At 36.5% G+C, this 23,011-nt stretch overlaps 1 protein-coding gene across 4 annotated transcripts in view; it reads left to right on the plus strand.

Annotated features, from left to right (window-relative positions):
• The first annotated feature begins 212 nt into the window (after positions 1-212).
• mctp1a (multiple C2 domains, transmembrane 1a) overlaps positions 213-23,011 on the plus strand; it is a 209,647-nt gene continuing 186,848 nt past the window's right edge. For 2 of the 4 annotated variants that reach the window (XM_051110080.1, XM_051110082.1), the window contains exon 1: positions 213-1,104. In XM_051110080.1, the coding sequence (XP_050966037.1) occupies positions 457-1,104 (648 nt within the window). In that variant the 5' untranslated portion in view covers positions 213-456. The remainder of the gene's footprint in view (positions 1,105-23,011) is intronic. The other 2 variants (XM_051110079.1, XM_051110081.1) reach the window with 1 other exon arrangement.

Consider the following 23,011-nt stretch of genomic DNA (forward strand, 5'->3'; position numbering starts at 1 on the left):
TGGTGTGCCACCTATTATTATCATTACGTTTTATAGTGACAAACAATATTTAATAGCGCTCTAATGGCTTGTATTAACATTAAGTAATGTAATGATATAGGTAGACCTGTACTGTAAAATACACACTCACCAAATTCCTTATAATTACGGACTTTCACCAGAGGGAGGCGTATCTATTCTGCAATTATGTTTTCGTGTACTGACTATTTCTTAGGTTACTGTCAGGTCATTAAGTCATTAAATAGTGAATCAGAAGCACAGTCACGTTTATTTCCCAGGTAACCCCTGCTGGTGGCTATTCCTCTGATTTCTACCTCATGTTTTCTTCAAAAGGGCTATGTTATGAAATGAAAACACATGGTCCGGAAATAGGTTTTAGTTTAGACTTTAAGGTTAAGGTACTGTGTGGGACCCTCTGAATAATGTCACTAGTAGCATCATCACCAGATAAAGTGAATGTGCTGTAAGTGCCTGAGTGTCATTTGCGATCAAGAGAACGCGCTCCTGTGCGCTCGCCTGCGCACTTCAGTGTCACTGGCGCTCCGTGCGCTGACAGCCTGCTGCCGCTGCTGCTGCTGGACGGCAACTATGGAGGAGAAACAGAAGGATGAGAGCGCCAAAGATCCGCAGTCAACGTCCTACCAGAGAAGGATGTGGAGGAATTTCCAAGAGAAGACCAAACCGTTCTTGAGCCCCAAACTGGGGTCCGAACGACGCAGCAGCGGGGATGCTAAAAAAGAAAGCGGCTTGTGGATGTTTAAAAGAAAGAAGAAACAGGTCCTGGACCGGGTCTTCTCGTCCTCGCAGCCTAATCTGTGCTGCTCAACTCCGCCGTCTTTCGTGGGCGACAGGACCCTGTGCGAGCAGCCGGACTCTAGCGCCGGTAAAGGGCTCGGGATCTCACCGCTGGCCGTTGCTGAGGGAGCATCAGTCAGTAAACCGGAGATTTCCGTATCCGCGCATGGGAGCCCGAAGCTGTTGGTGTCTCATCTGGTGATGTCCCAGCAGAAGAGCTCGTCCTTGGGCTCGACGTGCTTCGAGAAGCTGGTGGTGGATTCGGCAGCATCCAGTGAGGATGAGCTGGCTAAAAACGCCAGTGACCTGGTAAGTCTCAGAGTGATTTTAAAACATAAGATAACCAGAAAGTGACATGAGGGTGTTTTTTTTTTTTCATCCTGGGAAATTAATTTGTTCTGTACGCTTCATCAGCACTGTCTTCTCATTAACTGACCCGCACATTGAATATTGTCTGGTCATCTCCCAATGTGGGGTATTTAGACAGCAGTCGACATTAAACATGTTGACTTACCGTCAATGTGTGGTGCTGCTATTTCCCCTCTTGTACTCATATGTGTTGTAGAGAGGCTTAACTAACTTTATTAGTAAGATCTCACAATTGTCACATTCATTGGCCCCAAACAGTATTTGGTAACATAAGCCACACTTCAGTGTCACTGCATTAACAGCATGTCAAGCCAATGGCATCTGTACACAGATTATTATAGACTTTTACTTTTCACATTTTTGGAAATACTTACTAACTAGTGTCAGTGTGACTTGTGATAGATGTCTGCTGTCTTTTCCCCTCAAGATTACACAGGTCCTACCACTGATCTTGCTATTGATTCATTTTTTGGTGTCTGTTTATGATTGGGACTCACAAAGTAATAATCGATAATGATGTCAGGAGGCTATAAAATTATGAGTTCATAACACAATACTTTTCACAACTTTCCCATGATTGTTTCTAAATATTGGATAATGGTTTTATATATTATTTATTATTTTATAAAGATTGCACTCACAAATAGCTAATTAAATAATTATTGAGCTGAGTATAAGTTGCATAACATTTCCTGGCCTGGAAATCACAGTTTGGAAATGAACTGATATTTCTGTTTGACATATGAACCTTGTCACACATGATCCTCTTAAATTTGACAATGACAAAAAGTGTCCACATGTACTGTAATCTAAATTTCAAACATTATATTTATTAGCAAACTTATTTTTTGTGAATTGTTTCAGTTTATTAGTCTGCTGTCTTTCTTTAAAATAAATGCTACTTGGTTTGATATTATTTTGCAATGACATTCACACATTTTTAAGTGTGACTTAAGCGTCCAAAGCACATCCTGTATGTTTATGTGTTCTTACATATTAATAACATGAGTTTCATAAAATGCAGGACATTGTGTGATATCTGTGTCATCGTGACAATGACTTTCGTTGTCCTGTAAGTCCTTAACTGGTGATGTTGTTAACATGTAGCAGCTCTTGTGGTTATCACACTTGAGATACAAATGTCCCAGACGTTTAAAATGACACATCTGTCTTAATGAAGCTGTTACACGCAACGAAGCAAACTTCTGAATATATCTGCAAGCTTAGGTGCAACTAGTGGAACAGATTAAACTATAGTTTTGACTGAAAACTGTTGCAAGTAGTCAGCTGTTTGACATTGGAGGCATCATTTCCTTTGTGCAAATATTAATTAACAGTAAAATATGCATATTTTAACCAGGAAATATGAGCTCAATAGCATAAACAGGACTTCATATATAAAAAAATTCAGGTAGAAGTATGTTTTTTTTGTAAAATTTTGTTTTTGGCATTTTTTTGCCTTTAGGATAGGATAGTGAAGAGCAGACAGGAAGCAAAGTGGGAGGGTGGAGGGGATCCTTGAGCCAGGATTTGAACTTGGGACGGCATAGCGCAATGGTGCTATCCTGACATTATTTGCCCTTCATTTCATTATTTTGTGAATCCCAGTTGGTCATGTTAAAATGAATGGAGAGCAAGATCAGTTGTTGAATATTTAGGTAGAAGCTTAGAAGTTTGTTGAGATTATCTGATGTAATTCTGCAGAAAGAGAAAAAATAACACGTATGCTTAACTTTTTCAGGGGCTTACATTTATTAAAGAAATAGTTCACAAAAAAAGAAAAATTGTTGAAAATGTACTCATCCTCAGGCCATCCAAGATGTAGATGAGAAATTGGAGAAATTTAGTATTACATTACTCATATATATATCCTCTGCAGTGAATGGGTGCCGTCAGCATGAGACTCCAAACAGATGCATCAATTAATCTCTTGTGAAGTGAAAAACTGCATGTTTGTAATAAACAAATCCATTATTAAGGCGTTTTTACTTTAAACTGCCTCTTCTGGCCAAAAGGTCCATAATTCATAATAACGCTTTCTCCGGTGAAAAATTCATCCCTTGCATGTTGTCCTCTCACATCAAAATCCACAAACATATTTGTTTACAACTGTTTAAAACTTGACCTGTGCATATTTCTCTCCTGATTCAAATGAGAAAAACTTTTCACTAAAGAAAGCACTATTATGGATAGATATTTTAATTATAAAAAAAAGAATCTAATATAAAATAAATATACATTTTTCAAATATGTGTTTTTATTTTATTTATATATTTTGGCAATGACAAAACAAACTTATCTACTGTACATATTGGATGCCTGAGATTAAATGCATTTTCAGCAAGTGTCCATTTTTGGGTGAACTATTAATTTAACAAGATAATATCTATTTGGATCAGGGCTCATTGTAAAAAAATACAAATTTAAAAAAAAAAGTGTAAGTGTTTCTGCTGCCTTAAAATTTTAAGTTTACTCAAATCAAATATCCATGTTTTCATGTAGTACAACTTAACATTTTGTGTTCACTAAACTCAATTTTAAGGCAGCACGAACCCTTACTTTTTTAAGTTGAAACAACTTTTGTTGTTTTTTTTTTTTTTTTTTACAGTGCTGGTCAACAACTTTACAGAATAACTAGCTTCTTTAAGCTCAGGGGCATGTGTATGTATGCTACCATTTGCATCTTTAAATAAAAAAAGTTACGTTTCCAGTGTAGGCAGTTTGCATTAGGCTTCTTATATGAAGTCTCAGATATTTATGGAAAGATCATAAATCACTGTACGTAATACGATACAGCGTGTGGGTTTGAGAAGTTCAGTGACATTGTATGCAGAGAAGGCAATGAAGGAATCAGTGACCCATTTAGCCTGATCCATAATTAAACCCTCTACCATATCTTTCTCTCCATAGCAATTATATAATACCTTACTGCCATACTAAGGTCCTGTTCCTCTGTGTTGTTCTGTTTGAAAATGTAACAGATAGGGCTTATTTCTTATGAAATAGAGAGACTGCTAGATATAGATGTATGTGATTTTAGTTCAGAGCAGAACAGATTAGGTAAGGTCATGAGTAAAGAGTGCATACCAGCACTGCTGCTCATGGCAGCAGTTTTTATTACCTCACCATGGAGGTTTCTATCACCAGCTGAGAGTGGAAGAATCTTCTGGCAGTCAATGTGCTTTCTGGCTCTCAGACAATAATAATTTTTGCCAATATGCTGACTTGTCTCAGTAAAGTGTCAGGGTAAGTATCAGAGCTGCATGATCTTTTATTATTAGGACTGTCCATTTGGTTTAGTACGCATATAAAAAACATAATAAAAAATGAATTAAATAATCTAGTCATGCCACTTCACTTTATGTAAGTCAAATGTTTCACTGTTTGTAATGCTTTAGGACAGCCTGTCAGTTTGGCAGGCATTTTTAGTGACTCTTTCTGCATGCTTACAGCATTTGGTAGGCGGCAACAAGAGTAGATATGATTCATTGATTCATTAATTTAAACGATTAGTTCAAACACTGATTAATTCGGGAACAAACCAGGCAACAATTAAAGAAACAGTTCATGCAAAACTAAAAATTTGTCATTAATTACTCACCCTCGTGTTGTACTTTCGTTCATCTTCCAAACACAAATTAAGATATTTTTGATGAAATCTAAGAGCTTTCTGACCCATAGACAGCAACGCAACTCCTATGGTAGTAAGGACATCATTAAATTAGTCCATGTGACATCAGTGGTTCAACCTTAACTTTACGAAGCTGTGCGCAAAGAAAACATTTTGGGTGAACTAGCCTTTTAAACGAGTGAGTCATTGAATCATTCACTTAACCGGTTTGAACACTGATTCGTTCTGAAAACAAACACTGCTGTTGTGCTGCTTGGACATGTTTTGACTTTGTTGTGAACTCTTTTCATTAGCTGAGCAAAATTACATAAACTACCTGAGACATTGTGTCTAAAATGTAAGTTATTTAATACTTACTTCTTGTTTATTGCCCTGTTCTGTATACAGAAGCAAATATCACGCTCTAGAGGGTTTGTGCTTACGTCACAGTTTGGTCAGTTACCTAGATGCGCGGCCATATTGGAGATGCTCGGATGTAAACAACAGCATGGACTGCACGGTTAATGTACTACTGAATACTTGTTTTGCTAATTTATGCTGCCTAAACCATGAAAAAACATGTGAAAGGTGCTAAATCATATAGAGAAAGACATAGTAAGCAAACAAAGTGCGTACTATTTTGCTAAACTAAAGTTAATATGTGGTAAAGATAAGTACGAGCAGTATTAATTAAGATATTAGCCTAATATTTTCACCTTCCTGACTGGAAAAGATAAGAACAAACACTAATTTAGTCGAGATTCCTGCCCTGGAAATCCTGGTTCAGTTTGGCCCATCACAAACACCTTTTGTTCCTCAAACAGTTTTTTGCACTCTTCTCTTTGATTTGTTATAACTTTTGGCAGTTTGTTTTTCCTGGTCCAACCAATTAGTACGCCCTGAAACATGACAATAATTGGCCATTTTTAGCAGCAATAATCAGCAAAATATGCAAGTTTTGTTCAGTTCAGTGGCGTTATGTTCGGTGCCTCTAATATGGCCAATTGATGACACGTCATAAGAACACTTTACTGCGATTCATGCTGTGCCGATCAGTAACAATTTTGGTCGCCTGTGATATATTGTGTAAATATTTTGACATCTAAAGCCACTTTAGGTTACATTTCCACCTTGGTTTCGTGAACAATAGTAGGGTGGAAATGTTTTCTTAGTGCAGTTGTGTACACCTCACAATCTTCGGTTCTTTTGAACTCCTAATCATCTTAGTTTTGACACACATGCTGCTCTATTAATGGCTGTAGCAGGTCACTCAGAAGCTAATAAACCTTCACCACTGCATATGCCCTCATTTTTGTGAAGAGCTGTATGTTTTCATTAATCTGTTCATGTCAAGGTAAGTTACGCTTGGACATTACTATATGTGTATGTAATTTGAGGTAACTAGTCCCGTTATATTACGTTTTTACAGCACTGCGATTATCACTTTGTTTCTTTGTAGCAAGATGATATTTGAGTCACATTTCCTGACACACAATGGTAAACCACAATGGGTTTTGCTTTTCTTTCACTGGAGCCCTTTGATCACTAACGTGAATACTCCATACCATCATAGTTTTTTATCAACATCCCCCCCCCGAGGGGCACATAGGAAATGATCTGAAATGCGTAAACCACACAACATCAGAAGTAAATTTTCTCACAGGCCTCTTGGCCTAATGTTGTAGCGTTACTCTGCCTGGAGCAGAGATGCTGGTGTAATATCCTCATGCCCTGCACAAATGAGATGGACACACAAACCAGGATGACTCAGGGGTTTTTCTAGATCCACTGAATTTGTAAGGATGTTATCTCACATGTTGGTTTCTTGTGATGAGATTGGGGTTAAAGATAAGACTAAAACAAGACGCTGGCGGTAAAACAAGGTTTATCTTACTCGGGAGCCATTCTCCTTCAGTCAAGTACTTTGGTTCTGTGGTATTGCATTTGATTTTTTTTTTTTTCTTTATGCACATTACAGGCTCAGATATTGATATAAAAGAAGTGGAAGTGAACCAGATATTGCTTATTTCAACCAAGGAGTCAAGTGATCTACATTGCCCCTGTTGTTAGATGCCTTTGCTACGTCATCTGGCAGGCAATAATCTCTATATACAACCATTCAGAAGTTGTGTATTCCGACAACTTACCTATCAATCACAATTATTTCATAATATATAGTATTATGTAGAAGTATTACTAGTGCCTGATTCTTTTGGATGCTCTTAAAAGAGTAAAATATACTTGATGTCACAGGTCAGGATACACTCAGGAATTTTTAATATACAGTGCCTTGCTTTTCTTTCATTTTTTCATGTTTTGTTATGTTGCTGCCTTCTGTTAAACTGCTTTAAATTACTGTTTTCCACATCAATCTACACTCCATACGCTATTATGGCAAAACAAAATACAGGTTTTTACCATCTTTGCAAATTTATTAAAAATAAAAAACTTAAACAACTCTATTGCATAAGTATTCACACCCTTATATGGGACAGTTGAAATGTAGCTCAGGAGCATTCGTATTGTTTGTAGATGTTACTACACTTTGAGTGAAGTTAACCTGTGGCAAATTCGAATGGGTATGATTTGGAAAGGTATGCACATTTTAATAAAAAAAAAAATCTAATAGCTGAAAATGCATATCAGAGTAGGGCTCAGGGACGGGACTGCATCAAGCCACACATCTGGGGAAGAGTTCATAAAAATTCTGCTGCATTATAGGTTCACAGAAGCATGTAGTCACCATTTATGGAAGAAGTTTAAAACCACCAGGGCACTTCATAGAGCTGGCCTGCTGGCCAAACTGAGCAATTGATGGAGAAGGGCTTTGGTCATTCTAGTTGAGCTCCATGATCATATGTGGAGATAGGAGAAATCTACAGAAGGACAAATATCACTGTTACACTCCACCAATCTGGTCTTTGTGGTGGTGTGGCCAAACTCAATTCTCTCCTCAGTGAAGACACATGAAATCACACTTGGAATTAGCAAAAAGCACCTAAAGGACTCTTAGACTGTAAGAAACAAGAATCTCTGGTCTGATGAACCTTAATTCCAAGCATCATGTTTGAAGGAAACCAAGCACTCCTCATCACCTGCAGAGTCCTATCCCAACAGTAAAGTGTGCTGGTAGCAGCCTCATGCTGTGGGGCTGTTTTTCAGCAGCAGGGACTGAAGGACTCATCAGAGTAGAAGAAAAGCTCATTGCACTAAAATGTTGAGGTAGCCTTAATGAAAACTCAATCCAGAGCATTCAGAACCTCAGACTGGGTAGAAGGTTTACATTCCAACAGGACAATGACAATGCAAGAGTGGCTTGTAGACAACTATGTGAATGTCCTTGAGCGGCCCATCTAGAGCCTGGGCTTGAACTCAATCAGACATTTCTGGAGAAGCCTGAAAATGTGCGTCTGGCCCCATTCAACCTGACAGAGCTTGAGAATTGAAGAGGTGAGACGAAGAATGGCAGATAATTGCCAAATGCAGATGTGCAAAGCTTGTCACATCATACCCAAAAATACTTGAGGCTCTAAAGGTGATTTAGCTAAGTACTGAGTTAAGTGTGTGAATACTTATGCAATGTACGTATTTCAGTTTTTTAATTTGTAATAAATTTACAAAGTTGTGGCAGTTCTGTTTTTGTTTTGTCATTATAGTGTGTGGAGTGTAGATTGATGAGGGGAAAAAGTAATTTAAGCAGTTTAACTTAAGACGGCAACAACAAAATGTGAAAAAAATAAGGGGTATGAATACTTTTGCAAGGCACTGTATATTCAATATATATATATATATATATATATATATATATTTTTTTTTTTTTTCACAGGTGTTTTACCCAGATTTTGAATTATGCATGGCATTGTGGTGTGTTTTAGGGTTACAGGAATGCTTTTCCTTACAGTGTAGTTACTATTGAAGGGTTTGGCACACTGCACATTCTAATGGTGTGGTGTCATCAGCCAATCAGCGTTGTCATGACATAATTTTTCTGGAGTTCATTAGTAACATAGCTTTTAAAGCTATTTAAGTGATTTACTTTGGATCTATGGGAGAAAATGGCAAATTTCCTTTTGAGTACTTCCAGGTGGTCCTGTGTCAGCCAAGCAACTGCCATTAAGATGAATAGGAACATTATTTTGTTTTTATTGTTTTTTTCCTCAGTACAAGTTTCATTCATTTAATCAGCACTGAGATGTTTAATATTGTATTATATATATATTTTTTATTATTAAAAAAAGAGTGTGCATTTTAATTGTCCAGTAAGTGAGACTTTCTTGAATTCATTAATCAAGTCGATGAAGGAAAAAAAACACAAGGGTTGTCCCTTTTTTTCTTTTTTAATTCAAGGAATTAACAAACAAAACAAAATTTAAAAAATAAAAGTTTCAAAGGTTTATAAAACTAGGGATTTTTCAAAGAATTTTTTGCACCTTTTTTCCTAATGTGAAGAACCTTTTTAATAAAAAAAAAACAAAAAAAAACAAATAAATAAATTATATACCAAATTTTTAAACCTGTGCTTTTGACGTGGTTGGTTTAATACTTAATTGTAAGTATATTTAATACTTAATTGTAATTAAACCATTTATATAATTAATCATAAATTACAAGGTAAAATCTGCTGTATGTTTGAAACAACAGCACTAATATGATATGTGTGGTCTATTCTCTGGGCAATCTATGTTTATTAGACTGCGCTGGGGTCTTCTGTCGGCCTGTTGAAAGCATATGAAGTGCTTGCACTATGAAACCATTTTTTCCTTTCCTTTTATTTTTTGTCAAACAGTGGCTAACAAATTACAGCATGAAAGGCCTTCATGGGGTTATTTTACATCGAAGAAAACTGTAATTTAACCCTACACATCGCTAGTCTGATGTCTGGTGTATGTGATACGACAACGTGTTTAGAAAAGAACAGGTGAATATTTACAAGATAAAGGCGTCTCTTTATTAAATGTTTTAGTATGGTAATTCAGCAAATAATTTGCAGTTCAATGGAAGTTATCAAGAAAAGATGGCCTAAATGCACTTGCAAATGAAGCTGTATGAAAACACATCTCTGCTTCTAATGTGAATATGTTTGTATGTCTCTTAAAAGGGCTAATGAATGTGCATGAGCCGTATGCTATAAAGGGCAGCCGTGTCTGTGGTTGGGTTCAGTGAGCATTATGTAGAGCCACTGGATGAAATGTTTTTTGGATTTCTACCATTGTCATCAGAACAACTGTGCTGTGTGTGTGCTGTAGCAGGACGTGTTGATCCGGAATGGAGTGTGTAAGTACCTAATCCAAGCCATTGTGTGTTTGTCTGCTGTGGTGAAGCTTGGGAAGCTCTACTTGTTTTTTAGAAGCTGCGAATATCAGTTATTCATGGAGGGGTTTTCTGCAGAAAATAAGGACGTTCCGATTCTGATTTCAACATTGATGTTAATAAAACAGGGCAATTTGTTACCACAGATACAATTTGTAGTCACTCTTTTGTGATTAGCTTATGATAACTTGTTTATAGGAGTAGAAATCAAATGTCGCAGTGAAGGAAGCCTTTGGAAATATTGCTTTACTTCCAGTGCTATTAGTGTTTATTATGTGTGTGTTGTATTTTTTATTTTTTTTTTTAATGAGGCAGCTGTAGCACAAAGAAATATGAATTATATAGTGTACTATACTTTTAAAATAATGGTCCCATCAAAATCTTAAACATTCATTGAAACTTTTAATTGCAAAAAAAGGTTGTTTAAAGTGGATTTTCTTTCTTTCTTTTTTTTTAATTATTAAAAAGGGTTTTTACATTAGGAAAAAGGTGCTTATTTTTGAGCACAGGTTTGAGAATTTGAAATAAAAATATAAATGAAATCCTTTCATACTGATTAACTGAAATGCCCATTTCCCATATTTTTATATTTGTTTAACATGTCTTTATTGAGTTTTCACATTTTTAGGACAAAAACATTTCAATCCCCAACCAAACCCCAGGCAGGCATATAGAAATACAAAATAGTAAGTTACAAAATTAGCTAGATTCTTCCTACATATAAAACTTCACACATCTAATGCATCTTCAATATTTCCATTTTTAAGAAAATTCAGAAACACCTCCCAGATGTTCGCAAATTCAGATGATTTCTTCTTTGTTATATATGTAAGCTTTTCAAGAGCCAAACAAGATGACAGGTTTCTTAGCCATAGTCCAAGAGGGGGCAATCAGCCTTTTTCCAATATAAAGCAATAGACCGTCTGGCTTGCAGTAAACACAAATCCACCATTTTTTTCTCTTTTACAGACAAGGAACAATTTTCTGCATATAAATTCAATACACATAACATAGGACATGTCGTGACTTGAGAAGAAGTAAATTGAGAAATGCATTGGGTCACCCCATCCCAAAATTTCTGCATCTCCTCACATTCCCAAACACAGTGAAAAAATGTACCAGGGAATTTATTGCATTTAAAACAAAGATCTGGGATATTTGGATTAAATTTATTTAATCTTACAGGGGTTATATAGGTCCTCATTATCCAATTATATTGTAAAAGTCTAAGACGAGTATTTATGGTTTGTGTTTGCGACTTTAAGCAAATTGTACTCCACTCTTCTAATGAGATATCGGTTTTTACATCCTGAATCCAAGCTTGTCTTTTATTTTCACAGCTTTCTTTATTATTTTCTCTTAATATTTCATATAACTGAGTAATCCATCCTTTATCGTTGCAGTTTTGTAATGTCAGCTGTTCTAATGTTGACATTGGGGGTATTTTACCCAAATTCTTTGAATAGGAGAAAATAAAACTTCTAAGTTGCAAATATTTAAAAAAATGTTTCTGGGGTATGTGAAATTTTGCTACAAGTTTATCAAATGGCATCAAGATATCATCTTCATATAAATCTGACACTCTAGAGACACCCTTATTCATCCATAATTTAAACCCCAAATCTTTTTTACCAGGGCAAAACTGGTCATTACCCCACAGAGGAGAGAAGCGGGAGAGATCTGGAAGATCCCCCAAAAATTTATGGGCTTCATACCAGATAGCAATAGTATTTTTAACAAATGGATTGTCTGTTCTTTTTATAAGTACTTTGAGTGGCGCTGAATATAAAAAACTATCGAGTGACAAGCCTTTTGTAGCTAACTTTTCCACCTGTAACCATGGTAAGTTTGATTGTTTAGAAAACCAAAACATCGCAGCTCTCAACTGAGCTGCCCAGTAATACCATAGAAAATTAGGCAACTGTAGCCCTCCTCTTTCATATGGCAAGTAAAGTAAAGAGAGTCTCGGTCTTGGCTTCCTATTACTCCAAATAAACCTAGAGAGAAGTCTTCTTAAATTTAGAAAAAACAAAGGAGGCGGAGGGAGGGGTATTGATTGGAAAACGTATAAGAATTTTGGCAGAATATTCATCTTGATCACATTTATTCTACCCATTAATGAAATAGGTAATGTCATCCAACGATTTGTCTCTTCAGATACTTTAGCCAGCAAAGGATTATAATTAGCCGGGCTAAGAAGGTTCAGTTTAGGAGTTATTTTAATTCCAAGATACTTAAATCCATTTACTGCATTTACAAATGGGTGAGACAGCTTTGGATTTAATCTATCTTGTTCATTAAGAAACATAATTGACGATTTATCTTTATTTATTTTAAATCCAGCAAAACTTCCAAATTGATCTATAGTTTCTAAGAGAGCTGGAATGGATTTTTCAAGTTTTGATAAAAATATAATAGCATCATCAGCATATAAGGCGATATGATGTTCTATATTTTCAGTGTATATACCCCAAATTGTAGGGTGTGACCTTATTGCTACTGCTAGGGGCTCCATAGCCATTACAAAAAGAAGAGGAGAAAGCGGCGAGCCCTGTCTGGATCCACGAGTAATTTTAAATGGGGGTGAGATTAGATTATTAGTAAGTACCATTGCAGATGAATCAATTAAAAGGATTTCCATCCAACGGCGGAAATAGTCACCGAATCCAAATCGAGCTAATACCTCCATTAAATATGGCCATTCCATATTTTTATATTTAGATTAAATTTAGGTTCATCTATCACACAAAGTTTATTATGAAAAATACTAATTTAACAACACTTTTAAATATAATCAGTAACACTTTATTTAAAGCCTTTATGAACACTGTGAGAAAAAAAGGTACAGTTTTGTCGCTGGGACAGTACCGTGAGGTACAAAAGTGAAAAGGTGCATCTTTGTACCTTATCTACCCCTAAACGGTATATATTAGTACCTCAAATGTACATTTAGTACTTTGAAATTTGAAAGTACGTATTGGTACTTTAAAGGCACACATTAGTACTTTAAAAGTACATATTTGTATCTTTTCACTTTTGTACCTTACCGTCCCAGCAACAGAACTGTCCTTTTTTTTTTAAGAGTGTATAGTGCATTATAATTTTTCATAATGTGTGTTGTAATATGTTATATCTTGTCGTAAATAAATTATAACTGAATTTAAAATGCAGTGAATTGATATAATGTGTTATAATGTATCTGTGGTTACAATTATTCATGTACGATGCATTATAAGGTGCATTACAAGGCATAATTAATGCATTAAAACTACTTTTATGATACATTATCCATAAAGGCTTTAAGTAAATTGTTACCATATAATCTATCAAATCTCAAAATGGATGTTCAGTATTCATGTTGTACTTTTTAATATTGTGATACATATTTGTAGCATTTGAAATGATTGTGTTGTTATCTCAAATGTGGGTTTTTTTGTGGTTCCAATGGGAGTTACAGATTGACATATCTAACATATTTAAATGTTTTTTTCTTTTGAAAAAAATTTCCTCATGCCTTAAAACAGCTTGAATGTAACTCTACCCCATTGTCTCATTTACTATACATGGATATGAATATGCAAATTAGCCCAGCCTCCACTCAGTCACACCAGCCAGACCCTCCTGATCAGTGTTGCCAGGTCAGTGGTTTTCCCGCAGAATTGGGCTACTTTTACACTGTTGCCACAGGTAGTTTTTGATCTCTGCGGGTTGAAGCAGTCCCAAAAACATCACATTTAGCCCCTGAAATGTGAATTTACCAGGGAAACCCTGACAAAAAATGCGTATTTTATCTCCCAGAAAGCGATTTTTAATGGGGTAAACATTAAAACATTCTTTACCACGCTATTCAGCGCCAATCCCACCGTGCAGTCAGTTTCACTGGTTGAGGTTAGGGTAAGGTGTGGGGTATGTTTAGGGGTTAGCATTTTTGTAGCATAGCGTAGGAAATAAACACTGTGATACGACCAATAAAATCTTTAGAATCAGCTGTGGGGCGGAGTTTGCGCTAAAGTGGATTGGGAGAAAAAATTTGCGCATGTGTGTCATTTGCCTGTCTGTCAATAGGAGGAAGCCATGTCCTATTTTGGAGCTCCCATCCCGTTTTGGAGTTCCCACCCCCATTTGGAGATCTTCAGGCTTCAGTTATATCCTTCTCGATTTAATGGTGATACACAAATAATTGCTGAGAAAACTATGTTTTTACTAGCGGATAACTACAGTGGATACTGTAACATTCGTTAAAGTTACTTACTTGATGATGTTGTGTCCTCAAAATGCCTTGAAGACTCAAATGGAGCCTAGTTTTTGATTCCATTTCACGCCTGTGAGCATATACGGTCTGACTCCGGGTTACTGTTGCTGCGGGTTATTATTCAAGCTAGCGGTTAGCGGCTAGTGGTTTTGCTCTATTAAATTTTTGGTCTTGTGCATGCTAATGATAGGAATCTATCCATTGACGTGATTGGTTATTGAATTTTGTGACGTAGCAAAAAAAAATGGCTGTTTCAAACAATGTTTCTGGGACAGCCTTTGGGAAACTACACTTTTAAGGAGAAGATACTCAGAAATGGTGTTGATTAATGCACTGGCGCATGGTTTGTCTAAAAGCATATTAAAAACACCACATAGACAAATAAACAACATGAAAAACTTGATTTTCACTGCAGGGGGACTTGTTTTTATTCTATAGTCACAGCCTTATTTCGTCAAATTGAATATGGTCAGTTGTGGGGCTCTGAGGAAACAGCAACTGTGACAACATGACCTTAATCTGTAAATTTCTTGGTAATGTCTGAGAGTGGTAGAAGTGCTGCAGTGATGTAGTGTTATTAAGTCAAGTTGTGTCATAGGGTTGTTTAGCTGCACCTTCACACATCCCTATAAAGAACCAGTCCTCCTCTCACTCTCTAAAAACTCTCCCTTTCACGTGACTTGAAAATATAATAACAAGAGAGAGAGAGCTCATAGTCTTCATGAAGCTAAAGAGTATATAAACTATAGTTTAAAGACAGCTTAATTAAATGCATGCTGCGAGCAGGCCTGTTCACCGTTGTGTGAAATCTCATTTGCACTGGGCTGAATCTAGCACAGAACTGTTTGCATAAAGGCAAATGCAATTCACATTAACTCTTCGGGCAGACTGGACATGAATTAGCAGTTGTGTGGATGGATCCACCGCTCCACTTGGCTCCATGACTGCCCGTATTGCACTGTTTGTTTGTGTAATACAAGCTCCAGCACATCCAGGCTTTGTTAGGTGATGATGTTCAGGCACATGCTGTTTGTTTGCTTAACCTTTGAAAAGAATGATCCACTACTGCTCAGTTTTAGTTTAGGGTTGGGGTTAACTCTAGGGATTTTTAGTTTGTAATAATAATGATGATACTTTTTTTTAAAGTATCCATTTGTTAATGTGTTTTTAAATGGTGATGAGTTTTTGATTAGTTTTAAGAAGTTATTTTTAGGGTTCCCCATGGCTCATCTATCCTCCATTTGTTTGTGTGTGTCTGTAAGAGAGAAAGAAAAATGGCAACAATTTTGTGGGTGGTTTAAGTTCACAAATCTGTGCTTATATTAATGTGTAGGTGTCTTTATGATCTGTTACAAACCATGATATTATTTTTGTGTTGATGCTAATTTACATACTGGCATTAATTAAATGATTGAATCAATGTATACCAAATGACTTCTGTTTCCTTTAAGGCATCAAAGTATGCTAACAGGCCTGTTTAATGTGGCATTATTGTGACAGACACTGAGGCAAACCTTCCAGAGAAATAAGAGTGCAATTCAAGTTTGTCCTAGAAGGACCTCAAACAAAGCATGTGTTTCTGCTAGATAAGCACAGAAGTCTACTTGAAAATTGACTGGAGGTCAACAGCATTATTTAAGGTCACAGTCACAGAGAATATGTGGTTTTGGTTTATAATTCCTACTTGACCTCTGTTTCCAGCCATATTAGTTGGCACGTCACATTACTGCTAATTTGCAAGTAATTGCAAATTACACCAATACTCATGTTGTTCCAAACCCATAAGACCTTCGTTCATCTTCAGAACACAAATTAAGATATTTTTGATGAAATCCAAGAGCTTTCTGATGTAGAACCTGGGTGTGCTGCACTCCGTTTACATGCAGAGGAAGATGCACGCTGTACATAAAACAGTCTTTGTAAACATGTCAGAAGAGTTTGACAGAGAGGATGAACTGCAGTTTGTTTCCTAGCCGCACGTATTTGAACCAGAATATATAGATGATTAACTAAGAGAGATGGGCATTCTTTGTCAGAACGCTGCCTCCTGGGCCAGCAGCACCACTTGTATGCTTTGAATGTACATAACACAGAAGAGAAGAAAATACACAAACTTAAACAAACATAAATATAAACCAACAGCTTTGCTGTCAAATGACAGAAGTTAAAGGGGTCATCGGATGCAAAACTCACTTTTACATGTTGTTTAAACATAAGTGTGTGTTGGCAGTGTGTGTACACAGCCACCCTATTATGATAAAAATCCACCCAGTTGTATTTTTGTAATCTTTATAAGAAATATCCCTTTTTTCAAATCAAGCCATTTTCAGCTTCTTGTTGGTGTGATGTCACACCGACAAAGACCGCTCCCACGATAGTTGGCTGACATGACCGTCTTATCTTAAACCCACCCTTACTGAGCTGTGAACAGTCTGACTCTGACTGCCATTGTGTCAGTTTTTGGGATTGACAACCGCAATCTGTCAGTTTTTGGGATTGACAACCGCATTTACTTAAAGGTGTGAGTCTCGAAATGTCCCGTTCAAACAACAGCTTACAGCCACTTTTTGAATAGTGTCTGTATGTACGTGCAACAGGAATCAAGCCCTTATTCCTTACGAGTAACCATAGTGACAGAGACCAAACCCAGAATTCTAAGTCCAGGATGATCAATCACCATCCGCTCTCGGGTCAAAAAGGCACATCCAAGGAATCCCACTTCTGACACCAAATTGTTGTGGCAAAATAAAACTGACTCTCACCAAAGCAAGAGACAAACTCAGTCAAATGTCTTTTATAAGTTTATTCTTTGCAAAGAATTTCAGACAGTCATACAGAAACACTGTTACTGCAGAGTGCGACCTAGAAGAGAGGGCTCACTCCAACTTATATCTCTTCCCTAGCCTTCAAGGTTACATCTCCTAACTGGTAGCTTTCCACACACAGTAAGAGTCAGATAAATACATTTTGCTACGTCATACTCCCAAGATTCATACCTTAATATTTAGGGCCCAGATACCCTTCTCTCATGTCATTCTCATAGCAGGTTTAAATAAAGCAGACCCTTACAAAATATTCCATAAGCACATAAGATAAGTAAAATGAATTTTTCTTCCACACCACGTACACACAGCAACAGAATACGGTTGTCAGTATCTTATTTGAGTCCTCAATACGGTTGCGTTCACACACAGTACGCACAGTAAATTTTCAGGACTCACAACCGCATTCTTGGAACACACAGATGGACAACTGGTTGTCATGTCATACGTCATCTTGTTGTGTCAGTAAGCGGTAATACTTTCGGTTTTAAGGACGTTACCATCTTTGATATTGCTTTGGTCTCTGTTGATATGGTTACTCGTAAGGAATACGGGCTTAACTCCTGTTGCACGTTCATACAGACAGTATTTGAAAATCGACTATAAGCTGCTGTGTGAATGGGACATTTCGAGACTCACACCTGTAAGTAAATGCGGTTGTCAATCCCAAAAACTGACAGTGTGAATGTGGTCATAAATTAGGGTGGTCACACTTCTAAATAACCATGCTGTGTGTGATCATAACCGTATTAAGGACTCAAATACGGTATTGGCATCCGTATTCCGCTGCAGTGTGAACGTGGCCTGTGTCTACTCTGGTGCAGGGGAAGACAAGAATGTCTCAGATTGAGCGACTGGTTTTAATTTTTTTTTACATTTTCTGTAAAGCTGCTTTGCAACGATTTGTATCATGAAAAGCGCTATACAAATAAACTTGAATTGAATTGGATGTAATAATGATCATAGCAGTCAGAATTTACTCCTGACATCTGAGCCACTGAAGACTCAGAGGATTAACATTACTTTCGTTTTAGAAGGAAATGCACCCGGCGATCTACATAAATGCATCTTGGTTTGTGCAAATCATTCGTGATGCATGCTTCACTTACAGCAGAAATGAGTACAAGGTTTTCTTTGCATCTTTGCAAATCTCATTTCTTAATAATGTGCTAGTTAGCAAGTTTCACAGCTAACGTAAACAGACCGGCTCGTCACCTCACAGAAGAGAGAGCAGAGCTTATTAGCATTTAAAGGAACATGCATTAGAATGGCTCACTTTGAACAGGGCTGATTTTGACAAGGTAAAAAGGGTGTTTTTTTACACTACCACTGAGAAATTTCAACCAAAGTATGTTATAGACTTCTCATTAAAACCCTAAAGATTAATATCAGCTTGTGGAAAATGGGCGTCCGAAGACCCCTTTACAAACTTCATGCATCCACACCAACAGGTGTCAGTAAAAAGTCAAAGACTATTGAAGCTGATAGGACAAATAAGATACAGCTAAATGCAGGCCTTTAAGGTCATAACTATTTATTTATTGGCAGTCTTTTTTTATTGCTCCATGACTGGGTCAGCGAAATGTATTTCCATAACCTTGTCATCAAACAGCACCATGTTATACTACAGGGACAGCCCCGCTTTGGGATTAAGTGCTCAAGGACATACTGGTGACAGATAAATGTTTGTTCCGTAGAGTTTGACCCTGCAGTCTTGTGGTTACCAGACGAGATCTCAACCGCTAAACTACACCTCACAGATTTAAAGACATCCTGTACCTCTAGCATTTTTGTGAAGACAAAGCATAAAATATAGCACTGGCAAACACAGTCTCTCACTATCTGGTGCTCGTCCTTTCCTCCCTAATACCTGCTTTCAGACTGTAGTCTAACAAACCACTGAAGTGACGTCCCACACACAGGTCTCAGATTACACTAAGAGTCTGCTTTACTCTGATAACCTGTAATTAGAGCCCTGAGTAAAAGCTGTGAAGCTGGATTGTTATAAATGTTCAAATGCTGCTGTAAGGAGTGTTAGACTGTACATGTTATTAAATTAAACAGTGTTATAATCCCTCTTAGTTTAAGGCCCCATGAAATTCAAATGAAAGTTTTATGGGTTTTAGTGCATGTCTTTTAGCTTGGAGGTCAACTGTATGCTAATGCAGGGTTTCTAGGGTTTATGGTCTAATAAAGCTAATGTTTACTAAAAAACATTTATTAAATAAATATTTTCTTTATTAACTATGTACCATGTAACTCTTAACCAGCATCAAAGAATCATAAATATGCAAAATTTTGTTAAAGGAAACATCTGATGCAAAATTCACTTGTACATAGAGTTTGCATATAAATGTGTCTTAGCAGTGTGTGGACTCAACCAACCTACAGTGATAATTCATTCACTTCTATTTTAATTCCCCAAAAACCTAAACAGTCTCAATTATTAAGCCGGGGCCCCGCCCCATGACTGCTGATAGATTGTGACTGTCCCATATTTGCATATCTACGCTCTCAGCCAGTTGTACGCTGTCTGCCATTTTCGCAGCTGTAGTGACAACAATGTCTTGTAACCAAAGCAGGTGTTTTGTATAGTTGGATGTTAAAGTGAACATAAGAGTCTTTCTCCCAACATCAGAACCACTGAGGATGCAGTGGATTAGTTTTGTTTTTGATGGTAACGCGCCACCAAATACACAGAAAACAGATAAGAGGGGTGGAGTGAGCAGTTGCTCATTAGCATTTAAAGAGACATGCACCGCTGTTTTACATGACTATTGAGAGATTTTAACCAAAGTGTTTTGTAGACATTTCATGAAGACCCTAAAGACTCATACCAACTTGCGGGAAATCTGATGTCCCTTTTCAAAATATTAGAAATATTCATTTGAAATCGTATGGGGTACTTCAGTTAACAGGAAACAGTTTTTTTTCATGTACCTGTCAAGTTTGAGATTTTGGGCTTTTTGGTTTTTCATAAAGAGTTTTTCAGACTACTGGAAAGAAAACATCCAAAAGACACTGTTGGGTGTTTCTTTTATAGCACTTTATCTATTTGTGTCAATAGATTTCAATTACAATACATATTTTTAAAGGCCGTTTTCTTAAAATGATTTTTTTCTTGGCTAAAATCTCCATGTCAGTAGCACTTACACACACCAACTCTATATCCTGAAGGATTTTACAGAGGGATTTGTTCATATAGAATTTGCCTGATTATATACAATATTTTATTCCCCCTCCAAATTGGGAAAATATAATGCTTTCTGTCTGTTCTAAATTATAGAGTATTTTCTGAATTATAGAGTGACAAAAATGAGATATCCAAAATTTCCTCTGTAAAAACATTTGACTTTAATATGTTAAAAAAATTAAATAAGAATTTTAAAACTGACTTCATCCAGTGTTTAGATTTTTTACTAGAATTCTATACAAATTAGTACATATTTCATTAAACAATGCTTCATTTGTATATTTAAACCTAACATTTTAGAAACTTGCAATGCAAAAAATGTTTGCATTTATCAATGTAATCAATCAACTGGGTTAACGCAATGACTATAGTTATTTTTTTACCCTATTCACCTGTAGTGTCTCGCCTTAAATATTTTACAAAAAAGTCTTGAGAATCCCTTTACTGGTGTATAAAATTCACTTTTAACAGATAGTATACATTAAAATTGTCTTTCTTTTCTGGGAAAACAGGCCCAAAATATCATGACTCATCCAGCACTACACAGATTTTTGTCCAATGAAATGCTTTCTAGAATGAGAAAGACCCGCCCCCAATACCGTTTCCTATGAAACCTTCTATCTGTTTCAGAATAAATAATGGTCATTTAGATTTGACACAGTGTTAATTAAGGGTCGACCGATTATTGGCCTGACCGATTATCGGCACAGATATTAAACATTTTTATGGTTATCGGTATCATCATTTTTAAAACTAATAATTTAAAAGCATTTAGAGAAAGTTTTTGTCAGAGCCCTTGTTATCCTTTATTTTGACATTAATTTTCATTTTTACAACAGACATATATATTGGTACAAAATATCGGTTAGCGGTCTGTATGATCTGTAATAATCAGTATCTGCATATGCCGTGAAAAACACATATCAGTCAACCCCAGTGTTAATTTATCATCAGTTATAAATAATGTAAAGATTGAAATAATGTAAAAAAACAATGTAAAATTCATGTCTTTACAGGGCTGTATTTGTCAGCATTGTTTTTTGTTTCTTTTACAGACCTGAATTGTATAAATTAGGTGTAATTTGCTTAGATGTAACATCTCAAAAAAAAAAAAAAAAAAAAAAAAATTAATTATTTCATATTATAATATGCTCAGGTTTAAGTTTTTGTGAGAACTGAGCAGTATCAATGTTGTATATGTTATATAACATTGCTTCAGCACCCCCTCAGGAAACTCACTCGTCTTCAAAATCCAAATCTCTCTGCCATGCACAGTTCAGTCCTGTCAGAATAGGAAAGTTAAGCAGGACCATTCACTCAGCGGTTAAATATTCATGATGCCGTATCACATCCTGGGAGCATGTATAACTTTACTGTGTCAGGTGCCGTCTACGCCTGTCTTCCTGTTCAATGCAGTTCTAGTTTCATCATGGACTGGAGCAAGAAAATAAGCTCTGTGTGAATAGATCTGGCTCCACCTTCTGGCTCTAACACTGAACTGCGACTTATCTTCCCTACCAGATGGGGTGTCTTTTTGGGTTATTTTTTGCTTTTGGAGTGACTTCATTGCATAATGTTATTCCAGAGCCTTTCACATTTCTGTTATAGTAACGTCGGATCCAAGCCGTAAAGTCCAGCAATGCATTATGCTGTCTAACCATGTTCATATATGTGAGTGTTTTCATTTAAATTATTGATTGGATGTCTGTAAAATGTATTTGTGGGCTTATTGATTAAACATGACGCAAGATACGAGCCATGGATTTTCCGCATACAAAATTTAAAGGGATAGTCCATGAAAGTGAATGGGCAAATGACAAAAAAGCATGATATGGCATGCATCAGAAGTGGTCCATATGTGACTCATACTGTATATTCCAGGTTAAGTAATTCAAGATGACGTCAGATGCACATTCTGAGCACATTCCTCTCTCGTTCTCTTTGTACAGAGGTGCATTTTGTCTGCAGGATGTTCAGCTGTGTTCTTATGCACAAGATCTCATTTCCTCTGCATCTAAATTCTCCATCTGGACTTCTTCCACAGTCTTCCAAGAGTGTGTTTTCTCATTTAGAGCTGAAAATGGGCTCATACTATAAATGCCGCCAGCTGGTTTTGCATGCAAACACCATATTGACCAAGGACGTGTGTGTGTGTGTGTATGTTAATGCAAAGTGCTGACAGCATGCAGAGCAAACTATTATTGACATACAACCTTATGTTGAACAGTTGGAATTGCACGCTCACTAAAGATCGAAATCTGAAAATTTCAGAGTCTTTTCAGTAAGTGTCTCACATGTTCTCCATATAAATTGAAATATCCCTCTGCATATTGGCTGGTGTTCTGTTTTCGAAGACTGATAACGATTATTAATGGACTTTTCAACTGACAAAAGGCGAAGTACAAAGTAGACGCAGAGCTTTTGGTTTCTATGTTCTCTAAAAAGATAAATGACTTGCCTTATCTCTTATTTTGAACATAGAAAGCTGTGATAAGCAGAAACTATTTTTATTTTTCACTGAAGACTCAGAATCTGCACTGCTTTTGATGTTATTTTTTATTTAAATAGAACATTGTAGAGTTTGGGCAGGAAGTGAAGCATGAGAGTGAGACGGGTGGCATTGGAAAGGACCAAAAGCCAGGATTCAAACTTGGGGTGCC

This window comes from Labeo rohita, chromosome 5 (genome assembly GCF_022985175.1).
Source record: "Labeo rohita strain BAU-BD-2019 chromosome 5, IGBB_LRoh.1.0, whole genome shotgun sequence".
Classification (NCBI taxonomy): Eukaryota; Metazoa; Chordata; class Actinopteri; order Cypriniformes; family Cyprinidae; genus Labeo; species Labeo rohita.